The sequence below is a fragment of the Nannospalax galili genome, unplaced genomic scaffold (assembly GCF_000622305.1).
Source record: "Nannospalax galili isolate Female #2095 unplaced genomic scaffold, S.galili_v1.0 scaffold312, whole genome shotgun sequence".
NCBI classification, from domain to species: Eukaryota; Metazoa; Chordata; class Mammalia; order Rodentia; family Spalacidae; genus Nannospalax; species Nannospalax galili.
Genome location: NW_008335967.1, coordinates 6,359,134 through 6,372,142, shown reverse-complemented (window position 1 = coordinate 6,372,142; position 13,009 = coordinate 6,359,134). Strand labels below are relative to the sequence as shown.

The window sequence follows — 13,009 nt, the reverse complement described above, 5'->3', positions numbered from 1 at the left end:
ATGCTAGGCTAAGCATGAACAAGTAAGCAACCCAGACAGTGAGCCAACAAGCAGTGTTCCTCTATGGCTCCTGCATTCAGGTTCCTGCCTTGAGTTTCTGCCCTGACTTCCCCCAATGATGATTTGTGACCTGGAAGTGTAAGCAAAATAAACTTCTCCCTGACCCAAATAAAGTGAATTATAAATACAGTTATGTATCTAATTTGACTTGTTTAACAGTCTTTTCAGAAATTTAAAGCACTTATCAATCATAGTCAATTTATTTACTTTCTCATAATTTTATCTTTGCTATATTTTGTTTCTTTGCTATCTACACTGATTGGTGATGGTCAGAATAACATCTCTGTGATACAAATTTGTTGTGGGGTGACATAGGCCTCTTAGCAGCACCTGACCTAGTAGATCATCTCATGTTCTGAAATAATTTCCTCATTTCCATTATACCATGTACTCCTGGCTTTCCCTCCCCTTTCCAGATTATTTCTAGTTTTTTCTGCTGCTTTCTCTTTCTCTCCCTCATTCTTCCAACATCAATCCAACAGCTACCTTTCCTGATCTTACTTACATTCTTTCCATTTTTAGAGCCATACCCCTGGAACTACTCAAAACATTACTTTTGCCTACACTGAGACACTGTCACCTCTCACTGATTCCTCTGCATCTACTGTTGGACCCCCATCACCAACTTGATCCATTCTCTCATGGTAACCTGTAGAAAGAAAACCCACAGGCTTGGGGAGATAGTTGTCAGCAAAGTACTTGACCATGTGAGCACAAGGACCTGCACTCTATCCCCAACGCCCATGTAAGAAATTGGGAGAGATAGTGTGTGCCTGCAGTCCCAGCACTAGGGAGGTGGAGACAGCCTGCCTATAGCTCGCTGGCCAGCCAGTCTAGCTGAATTGATGAACCCCAGGTCTTAGTGAGAGACCTTGTCTCTAAAAGGTGGACCGCTCCTAAGGCAAAACAGCTAAGGTTGACCTCTGGCCTCCACAGGCAGTCACATAAGTATATATGCACCTGCACACCTATGTGCCCACACATATGTACAAACACATATGTAGACCTCCAGCTCCCATTCCTTCACCTCTACACTCACACAAATAATTTTAGAAAAGAGAAAACCTACATGCAAAACATCATGATGGCTTTTTACTGCCCTCAGAATGAAACCCAGAAGGGGCCTGAGAAGCCGTATGGACCTGCCTCCACACACCTTACTCCTACTGCCCAAGTGGCTCCCTGTACTGAGCACACTGTCTTCCCCTCATCCCTTCAAACCACACCCAGCTGTCTTCCTGCTCATGCCTGCACACAGGTTGGTCCTTCTCCCTGAAATTCACTTTCTTTTATCTCCACCTGCCTCGGGTCTCGGCTCAAATCAACTTCAAAAATATTTTTCCTTTGGCAGTTTCTTACATGTCTATAATGAATTTTGGACATTTTCACCATCCATGACTCTCTCTCATCTCCCCCCCTCTTCTGCTGTAATCCTTCTCTCAACAAGCCGCCTTCGTGTGTGTGTGTGTGTGTGTGTGTGTGTGTGTGAGAGAGAGAGAGAGAGAGACTGAGTTTAAGTATGGGTACTTGTATGAGTACGAGTGTGGGTCAAATCTACTCTTCCAAAGAACTTTTTAATGTTTCTCTACTTAAATTAGGCCCATAATAATTATTACCTTATGGTGCCCTGTCACTTCCTTCATATTGTTTATAATTAAAAATACGTGTTTTTATTTATTTGTTGTCTCCCTGATTGCATGGTTAGTTAGCTTCCTAGAGACAATGGGAGGCAGGCTTGTACTTGATAAATATGCATTCTTTACATAACAAATTGATATTCATAAGTTTTTATATTTCAAATAAACAAAGCTGCAAAGGAATTCAGTATACAATGATCTCTTTTAGTTAGAATATAGATTTAGAAGCCAAGACTTTACTGCTACAACTACAAAATATGAATTGAGACACTGATTTAGCAAAGAGGTATGATAGGGGTAACCTGGGCACTGATCTTCAAATTAGTACCATCTCTTTCTACTATGAATGGCCATGAGGGTTCTTAAGGGTTAAGTTTCTGAAAAACTTCTTTAGAAAGGTTAAGGTTACTCAAACCAAACGAATAAAAAATATGAATTTGCCACCATGATGAACGAAGGTCAAACAGTTATTTGAGGAAATGAGAGCAAGGAAAACAAATGATGTAAGACCCCCCCCACACACAGAAGAAATATGGTGCACAAACCTTGAGGAAGCTGAAGCACACCAGTGCTTATGCCTGAGACCAAGTCACCCAACACATACTCCTTGAACTTATATGCTGGCAACCACTTAGTGATAGGCAGGAACATGTAGATGATGTTTCTTATTTTTTTAGGAGTACATCTAAGAAGACAAAGACAGACAGGTAAAGTTGTAAAGGAAGAATATCACCATAGAACTCACAATAAGGTGTTTTCCATCACTCAGACCCAAGAGTCATAAGGAAAAATTCCCATTTGTTGATTAAGATGTTGCTAAATGAGGTGGGAGCCATAGGTGAGCAATAAGGCAAAAAGTCTGAACTATTCCTGGGAGAAAAAAGGGAGGGGATAGATATTTTAGAACTATGTGGAAAATGAGAGAACAGGTTATTTGTATAAACCTTTACACAGAACTTGCAACCTAGAATCACCTATGAAGAGAGTCTTAATGAGGGATTATCTAGATCAGGTTGGCCTGTGGAGACTGTCTTGATTGTTAATTGATGTAGGAAGACCCAGCACACTGAATAACATCAGAGAGGAGAAAGCTAGTGGAAGCAAGCAAGCAAGCAGGGATCTATGGGTTTATTCTCTCTCTGCTCTTGACTGGGGATGTGATGCTTTAAGTTTTGCCTTGACTTCCTCTCAATGATAGACTGTAACCTGGAATTATAAGAAAAATAAATCATTTGCTTCCCTATGTAGTTTTTTGGTCAGGATATTTTCTCACAGCAACAGAAGTGACTAGGATACATGGTGAAATCCAATGTTCATATGACCAATCCAAAGTCTGATACCAACTGGACCACTGTGAATGCCTTTGCAAATTGGGAGTGCTTTCCATTTATCCTTCCTCCACTTCACCAGAAAGATTTCCTTTACATATTTGACATTGTTCCTCTCATGGCAGAACAATACAACAGAGGAAATGAGTTAAAATGCAACGTACGTGAATGCCTGTTTCAGTTTATCTCCGATGGAATCTGAAACCTTGTCCTTAGTGTGCAGTCTTTCCTGAAGGACAGGATGACTGAAGATAGGCCTTTCCACATAGTACCTCTGGGTTGCTGCGGGGATTTCATTTTCTTCAGCATGATCCATAGTACTCTGCTATTATTCACCAACAACAGGAGACAAGCATTTCTGGATCGTCACTACAAAAGAAAAAAAAAACCTCATTTTAGATGGTAAAAGTTGGGGCTGGAGAGATGACTCTGCAGTTGAGAGCATTGGCTGCTCTTGCAGAGGACCTGAGTTCAATTTCCAGCACCCATAAGATGGCTAACAACCATTTGTAACTCCAGTTCCAGGGGAATCTGACACCATCTTCTGAACTCCAAGTTCTAAGCACATTGCATGGCATGGGTGCACTTACATACATTCAGGCAGCACACTCACATGCATAAAATAAAAATAATAAATAAAATGTTAGATAGCTAAAGCCATCTCTTCCTCAGGGCATTCTAGGTTCTGAGGACTTCTTGGAAACCCCAGGACACATTACATATCACTGTATATAGACACTGTATATAGACACTAATAAATAGAATGAAACAAAAATCAATAATAATAAAAAATAATAAATGAAATAGAAACCTCTGTAAGGCCTATTTATTCCTTCCTAGAGCAATAAACAAGTAATGGGAAAACTTTCAGCAAGGGTTCATATTAAATTTAGTGATTATATACTGCAGTCTGTTGCCTCTAGTTTTATATAAGGGGAGGTATGAATCAGGTGAACTCTGGCTAGCTATATGTCAAGCAAACAGGAAAGATGGTAAGATTGGTCCTGACCCCTCATCTTATGAAAGCATTTTAACCTCCTTTCCCAATTCTGTATTTGATTAATACTTGATAGTCTTTGGTTCAAAGCTGAGGCTTATATCTCCATGAAGGAGGTCCTTGGTGACTTTCACGGGTCACAAGTTAAAACCATCAGTTCAACATGATAATATTGCTTTAAAGTTGTTTACATTGGACTAGTGTAGTGGTTCATACCTTTTTCATTGCTACATATTGAAAATTACTTATATGGATAAAATAAAGTTGAAAGGAAAAATCCAATGTTCGTATACATGGAGTTGTGTGAAAGAATATTCACGGAATAATTACAATAGCAATTGGAAGAGTGCAAATGCTGCTGGCCTTCCTGATAGCACAGGCCTTTAATCTCAGCATTCAGGAAGCAGAAGCAGGTGAATCTCTCTATGTGAGTTTGAGGCTAGCCTGGTTTACATAGCGAGTTCCAGGTCAGCCAGAGTTACATAGTGAGACTCTGTCTCAAAAAAGTAAATAAATAAAAATAAATAAATAGCAAATGACTATTTGTATGCAATAAAAATATATGTTGTATAAATAGAGCAATATGTAGTAGTTAAAAATAACTATATGCATCATTATCATCAATAACTCTTAAAGACTTAATTTTCAGTAAAAATATAAGACTTAGAGGAATAAATGTATATAATCAAATGTGTAATAAAAGTATGTAATCAAAGTACAAAAGATTACAGCACCTGGGAGAGTAGTATAGGGAAATCACAAGTTCAAGTCCAGCCTGAGCTATACAACAAGTTCCATGCCAGCCTGAACTGCATGGAGAGACTCTGTCTAAAAAGTATAAAATCACTCATTAAAATGATAAAATAATATACACTAAGACCAGGATGGTGTATCCTCTGAAGAAAAGGGGAATGAGACTGGGAAGGGTTAGTCAGAGAGTCTGAAATGGCTGTAGGTACAGATGGATCAGTGAGATTTGATAATAAGTAGGCAGGTTGTGTCAATCAGACTTCATGTCACTTTGATCAAATCCCTGAGCAAAACAACTTAAGGAGAAAAGGCAAGTTTTTAGTTTATAATTTCAGTCCATTGTAGCATTACGGCAGTCAGTGTTAGAGCAGAGCTGCCCACCTTACAGCAGCCAGGAAGGAGAGAGAGAGAGAGAGAGAGAGAGAGAGAGAGAGAGAGAGAGAGAGCAGAGACCACATGGAACCTTCAAAGGCATGCCCAGTGACCTACTTCCTCCATCCAGTCCTCACCTTCTAAAGTTTCCAGTGCCCTATAGGGAGGGAGTGTTCAACACATGGCCTGTGGGATACATCGCCTATTCAAAACATAACACTGGTGCTTGTTACATGAGTCTTATGACTTGTCTTTATATTTGAACCATTAAATTGTAGTGAAAAGATAAGCGTGCAACTAACCACAGTCTTCCCAACTGAAACAAGTTAAGTTGGAGTTAAGTGAATACATGTTTACGTGTCAGTGTGTGAGTCCTGGAATTGTGGCTTGCTTATGTTGGTCAATGAAGCTCCGTCATGATGAGAAGTCAGGCTTTCTTGAAACTGAAATCACATTCAAACTGCAATCAGGCAGGGTGCTCAAACACCACGAAAAACAAATATTTATGGTCAAAGAGGTTGGAAATTCAAAATCCTAAAATACAATGGAATGTTGGCAGAAAATACGAGCAAGTCACAGTAAGGATGATGGGAAATCCAGTAAGGATGTTAGGAGATTCTCTGGTTTGAATGCTGCTGCTTCCATCATGTTGGAATGTAATTGTCATTCCACAGTACAAAGATATATGGCTGTTATGGGTGAAAGAGCTACAACACTCTGCTCTCATAGATAGGATTGGGTGTCATTTGATGGGAGGAGTTTGCCTCTTATTTCTTCAGCCATGTGAGGACATAGCAGTGCTCCTCCTATGCAGAGGACATGGCTACAGGGCACCATCCTAAAGGTGAAGAGACCAGGTCCTTTCCAACTACTACCTCAGTCTTAACTTTCCAGCCTCTAGAGCTATAAGAAATACATTTCTATCATTTATGAACCACCAAGTTTGTGGTATTTTGAACACATGAACAGGACAGGAATGATAAATTCAATGAAGGAAGATTTACAGCACAATCTGTAAACATCATGTCTTTTGATTTGGGGTAGCAAGGCTGACTGGTCATCTCTCATCTAATTCTTTGTGGCCACTCTAGGAACTACTATAATACAATATAGTAGAGGAAACATTAGACATCTTTCTTATCCTCCCTCCCTCCCTCCCTTCCTTCCTTTTCCATTTTTTTTTGAGACAGGGTTTCACCATGTAGCCCAGGCTAGTCTCAAACTTGGAATCCTCCTGACTCTGCTTCCCTAGTGCTGGGATTACAGACATGTGCCACCACACCCAATAACATCCTTATCTTTACTGTCGAAAGTTCTTAGTGTATCCTTAATATCTGGAACTCTAAATCAATACCTATTAATATGAAAGCCATTTGCCACCCTCTCATTTTTCCTGTAACCTCAATTTTTCTTTTATTTCATTAACTGGGGTGACTATATGCATATTTTAAAAGTTCCCCAGGAATTTAGATGCTCAGGTAGGTATTTGACACTTATTTTAAATATTTTTGGATTTAAAAAAAATTTTATGTGAATGAGTGTTTTGCCTGCATGTATGTAAGTGCATCTATGTCATGCAATACCCATGGAAGCCAGAAGAGGGCACTTTATCTCTTAGAACTGGAGTTTCAGATGATTGTTAGCCACCATGTGGATGCTGGGAACCAAACTTGCTCCTTTGCAAGAGCAGCCAGTGCTTGTAACCACTGAGCCATATCTCCAGTCTGGTATTTGACTTAAAAATACTGACTTTCACCTCTGACTGAACCTAGAATCTTCTCAGTGACTAAACAACAGTAACAAAATAAAAACAACATCAAAGCCAGGCTTCACAAAGACAACTTAGATCTCAGTTTCTAGGTGGTGCAGACATTGTTTATTTCTCTCCTCTCTCTCTATCTCTTTCTCTCTCTCATCTCTCTCTCTCTCTCTCTCTCTCTCTCTATATATATATATATATATATATATGCATGTGTAGGTACGTTTATACATGAGTGCACGTGGAAGCCAAAGGTCAACCAGGTGTTGCTCCTAAGGAGACATACAGCTTGTTATCTTGAGATAGGGTCTTCTCTTACTGGGGCCTGAACCTCACTGATTAGGCTAGACTGCTGGCCAGTGAGCCCCAGGGATCCACATGACTCTGCCACCCCAGCGCTGGGAGTATAGGAACATGCCACCATGCCTGGCTTTTCGTGTGTGTTGGGGATTGAACTCGGGTTCTCATGCTTATGTGGCAAGCACTTTACCAAGTGAGCTCTCTCTCCATCCCCTGGTATCAGTTATTTTTAAAAGTCCATGAAGTGGAAACAATGCACAACCTGTTGACAAAATAGATAGAGCTTCATGAGGGGAGACTCCAATCCTGTTGATTTCTGTATAGTGACTGGCATTCAGGTTTAATATGGAAGTAACCTGTTTGTCTGGCTCTTAGTTTTCCAATCTTTGTATTTACTTCTAAATCATTTTATTGAGGTATGATTGACATATAAAAACTGTATGCAGTTAACTTAAAGATCTTGAATTTAGGGGTAAGTATATACCCATAAAGTCATCTCCACAATCAGTCATGACCTTTGAAAGTTTTCTCTTACCCTTTCATTATTTTATAGCAAGAACACTTAACATCCATCTACCTTCTTTATAAAATTGTTAGTGTGCAATACAATGTTGGTAACTATGGGTACTAGATCTTCAGGATTTATATTCTTGCATAACTGAAATTGTGTTCCCTTTGACTAATATATCTCAATTAATCCCCTCACCCTGATCCTTGGTCTGAATTTAATAAGTTTGTTCAAAATGTCATTTAAACATTTTTTGTGCTTAAATTCATGCGAATGGATTCTACAGTTGGAAGCTAGGACCCTCACCAGAGTAGTTACACTTGTCTTGAAGTTTCAAAACAGTACTTTTTTCTGGATTGCAGGTATCAGAAAAGAGTAAGTTTTAGGACATCTACCTGTTCAAATCAAGCAAGCACCAAAGGACTCAGTGACTTGAATAATGGATATATTAATCTTTTAAATCCAAGTATGTGAGTACATGTCTAAGCTTACTAAATCTGCAACATATCTTCCCTCTGAGCATTGGCACAAACAGTTAACAAAAGGAAATGTTACTCATTATGATTTTTTAAAACATTGGCCAGGGTAGGGTTCTAATTTTTAAAATAAGTATCTAAATCTACTCCAGCAGGGTAGCTGCTCAGAGCTCAGCAGACTGCCAGAGAGTGCCAGGTTCTGGCCTCCCTCTGGCCTCCAACTACCAGAGGGCCTGAGAACCCAGGGGACAGCCTGACAGCCCCTGGATCCTGCCTCCATGTAGTGGTGAGCTTTCCTTAATTGTGCCATACCATCCCCCTACCTGAGATTTTGTGAAGCCCCTCCCAAGGCCCCAGGGCAGATCTGGCTTTGGTAGGTTAAGGCTGGGATCTCAGCAGACCTCCATAGGGTTCTGGGTTCTGGCCTCCCTCTGGCCTCCCTCTGGCATAGGGTTGACAATGCACAGGAGTGCCTGAGAGAACCTGGATCCTGCCTCCACGTGGTGAAGGAAGCCTGAGTGTGCCTGACTGGAACCTGAATTGGGCCTCTGTGGGTACTACTGAATAGCTGATCTGAAGCCATGAGTTCCCTCCAAAATAAACCTGAGAGAACCTGAACCCTGTACCAACCAGCTTTACATAACCAATAAAGAAAGTATCTAGGTACCCAGATAATACAAACAGAAGCATAGTTCAACTTAATTCTCATATCAGAATCATAAACAACAAAAGAAATTCACATGCCAAAACCACAATGAAAGAATAAGAAAATGGAAAGCCAAAACACTGTGTCCCCACCAAACTCCACCAATCCTGTAAAAGAGCTCTACAAGGAGAACCCCCTAGAGATAACCCAGGGCACAGAATTTAAAAGAACAGTCATAAACATAATCAAGGAATTCAATGAATTTAAAGAACACATGAACGAACAAATCAAAGAGCTAAAAGAAGATAGGAATAAACTTCTGAATGAATTCACAAAAGAGATAGAAACATTGAAGAAAACTCAGGCAGAAATGAAGATGGAAGTGCAAAACTCAATAAGTCAACTTGAAACAACAGGAGAAAGCCTCACCTCTAGAATGAATAAAATGGAAAACAGAATATTTTACTTTACTGAAGGGTAAAGTTGAAGAACTGGACCACTCAAGCAAAGGTTATGGAAAATTAAAAAAAAAAAAAGACCACAGGAATGGAATATGCAAGAGATGTGGGACACCATGAAAAAACCAAATCTATGGATCATAGGAATAGAAGAAGGAGAAGAATTTCAGGTTAATGGTGTTGACCAGATCTTAAACAGGATTACAGAAGAGAATTTCCCAAAATTAAGGAAAGACATCCCCATACAAAACAAGAAGCACATAGAACACCAAATAGGATCAGAAAAGAAGCTCCCCACGACATATCATAGTAAAAACACTAAATGTACAGAACAAAGAGAGAATACTGAAAGCATCAAAAGAAAAACAAAAAGTCACATACAAAGGAAAGCCCATCAGAATTACAGCTGACTTATCAATGCAAACTATGAAAGCCAGAAGAGCATGGACCAAGGTCTTTCCAGTTCTGCATGATAATAGATGCCAGCCCAGAATACTATACTCAGCAAAAATGTCTATTATAGTGGAGGGGGAAAGAAAAATCTTCCATGACATGAATAGCTTGAAAGAATACATGTGCACAAAACCAGCCCTTCAAAGAATACTTGAAGCAATACAGAGAGCAGAGAGAGAAACAACTATACCTTAGGGGGAATGAAAGAAAATAAACAAAGAAATAATCTAGGAAACACAAAATTACACAGAGAACACAAACAACAATCAAAATGACAGCAACCAATACACACCTTTCAATAATAACCTTAAATATCAATGGACTGAAATCCCCAGTCAAAAGACACAGGCTAAGCAAATAGATTAAAAAACAAAATCCATTTCTTTGCTGTCTGCAAGAAACCCATCCCACCTTCAAGGACAGGCACTACCTTAAGGTAAAAGTATGGAAAAGAATATTCCAAGAAAACAGAACTAAGAAGCAAGCAGGAGTTGCAATTCTAATATCTGACAAAATAGACTTCAAAGTAAAACTAATCAGAAGAGATAAGGAGGGTCACTTCATTCTGATCAAAGACAACAGTTAACCAAGAAGGTATTAAAATCATGAACATATATTCACCAAACTCTGGTGCACCCAAGTTCATAAAAACAACACTACAGGACTTTAAGACACAGATTAACCCAAATTCAGTAATAGTAGGGGACTTCAATACCCCACTGTTTCCATTAGACAGGTCAACTGGACAAAGAATAAACAGAGAGACGTCTGAATTAAATGATACCATACATCAAATGGACCTAACAGACATCTTTTGGTTATTCCACCTGAACACCAAATACACTTTCTACTCAGCACCTCATGGAACTTTTTCAAAAATTGACCACATACTGGGCTACAAAACAAACCTCAACAAATACAAAGCTATTAAAATAATTCCATGCATTCTATTAGACCACAAAGCAACAAAACTCAAAACCAACACTGGACGAAGCCCTAGTCACTACACGAATTCATGGCAATTGAACGACACACTCCTAAACAATGAGTGGGTCAAAGGAGAAATTAAGAAAGAAATAAAAGAATTCCTGGAATTCAACAAAAAGGCCAATACAACACAACACAGTGTGGTAAAAGCAGTCCTAAGAGGGAAGTTTATAGCTCTAAGTGCCTACATTAAAAATTTGGAAAGAGTCCAAATAAATGACCTAACACTGCAACTCAAGGCACTGGAAGGCAAGAACAAATGAAACACAAACCCAGAAGAAGAGAAGAAATAACAAAAATCAGAGCAAAAATTAATGAAATAGAAACAAAGAAAATAATACAAAGAATCAATGAATCTAAGTGCTAACAAGATGGACAGACCCTTAGCCCAGTTAACCAAAAGAAAGAAAGAGAAATTCCAAATCAACAAAATCAGAGATGAAAGGGGATATCTGAAATCATGAGAACCTCAAAAGTTAAACCAAGAAGATATCAAAAGTTTAAACAGACCCATAACATATAAGGAAATTTAAACAGTCATACAAAGCCTCCCAACTAAAAAAAAATCCCAGACCCAGATGGATTTACAGCAGAATTCTACCAGACATTTAAAGAAGACCTCCAATCAATACTACGTAAATTATTCAAAATGATAGAAACAGAGGGAGAACTCCTAAAAAAATGAACCTACAGACCCATATCCTTAATGAACACAGATGTAAAAATTCTCACCAAAATACTTGCAAACCGCATACAGACACACATGAAAAAGATCAATCACCATAATTAAGTAGGCTTTATCCCAGAGAGGCAGGGGTGGTTCAACATACATACGTCAATAAATGTCATTAATCATATAAATGGACCCAAAGACAAAAACCACATTTTCATCTCAATAGTTGCTGAAAAGGGCTTGACAAAATTCAACATGCATTTGTGTTCAAAGTCCTAGAGGGAACTGGACTGGAGGGAACATACCTCAACATAATTAAAGCCATGTACGACAAACCAACAACCAACATAATTCTAAAAGGAGAAAAACTGGAAGTATTCCCATTAAAATCCAGTACCAGGCAAGGATTTCCACTATCTCCACTCCTTTTTAACATAGTGCTTGAAACTCTTGCAAGAGCAATAAGACAGGAGAAGGAAATAAAATGAGTACTAATTGGAAAATAAGAGGTCAAAATATCATGTATTGCAGATGATATGATACTATACCTAAGGGATCCCAAAAGTTCCACCAGTAAAGTCCTCAACTGATCAACACTTTCAGTATAGTGGCAGGTTATAAAATCAATCTACAAGAATCAGTCCCTTTCTATATACCAACAACAAGCAATTGGAGAAAGAATGGTGCTGGCAGAACTGGATCTCCACCTGTAGAAGAATGAAACTAGATCCTTATCTTTCACCTTGCACAAAAGTCAACTCCAAATGGATCAAAGACCTCAATGTGAAACTGGAAACATTGAAACTATTAGAAGAAAATATTGGCAGTACCTTACAGGATATAGGTGTAGGAAAGGATTTTCTACATCAGACAGAACTTGCTCAGGAATTAAGGTCAGCAATCAGTAAGTGGTACTTCAGTATAGTGGTAGGAGGAGACTAAAAAGCTTCTTACAGCAAAAGAAACAATCAAAAAGTGAAGAGAAGACCCACAGAATGGGAAAAAATCACCAGTGACACATCTGACAGAGGTTTAACATCCAGAATATATAAAGAACTCAAAAAACAAAGAATTGAGAAACCAAATGGTCCAATTAAAAGATGGGCCAAAGACCTAAACAGAGTTCTCAAAGGAAGAAATAAAGATGCCTAAGAAACATCTCAAAAAGTGTTCAACCTTGCTAGTAATTAGGGAAATGCGAATTAAACCACCCTAAGGTATCACCTTACCCCAATCAGACTGGCTAGGATCAAGAGAACAAATGATACCAAATGCTGGCAAGGATGTGGAGAAAGGGGAACACTCATTCACTGCTGGTGGGATTGCAAACTCATGCAGCTTCTGTGGAAAACAGTGTGTAGAACTCTTAAAAACCTAAAAATGAACCATATGACCCAGTTATACCACTCCTTGGCATATACCCAAAGCACTCATCCTATTGCACAGACACTTGCACAACCATGTTTGTTGCTGCTCTTTTCACAATAGCTAAGAGATGGAAGCAACCTAAGTGTCCCTCAACTGACTAGTGGTTAACAAAAATGTGGTATATTTACATAATGGAGTTCTAGTCATCAGTAAAGAAAGATGGAATAATGAAATTTG

At 38.9% G+C, this 13,009-nt stretch overlaps 1 protein-coding gene across 3 annotated transcripts in view; it reads right to left on the bottom strand.

Annotated features, from left to right (window-relative positions):
* Positions 1-13,009, bottom strand: part of Slc26a5 (solute carrier family 26 member 5) — a 74,622-nt gene that overhangs the window by 39,383 nt on the left and 22,230 nt on the right. For all 3 annotated transcript variants that reach the window (XM_008830757.2, XM_029562349.1, XM_029562348.1), the window contains exons 3-4: positions 3,190-3,394; positions 2,243-2,382 (exon numbers count right to left, since the gene is read on the bottom strand). In XM_008830757.2, the coding sequence (XP_008828979.1) occupies positions 2,243-2,382; positions 3,190-3,341 (292 nt within the window). In that variant the 5' untranslated portion in view covers positions 3,342-3,394. The remainder of the gene's footprint in view (positions 1-2,242; positions 2,383-3,189; positions 3,395-13,009) is intronic.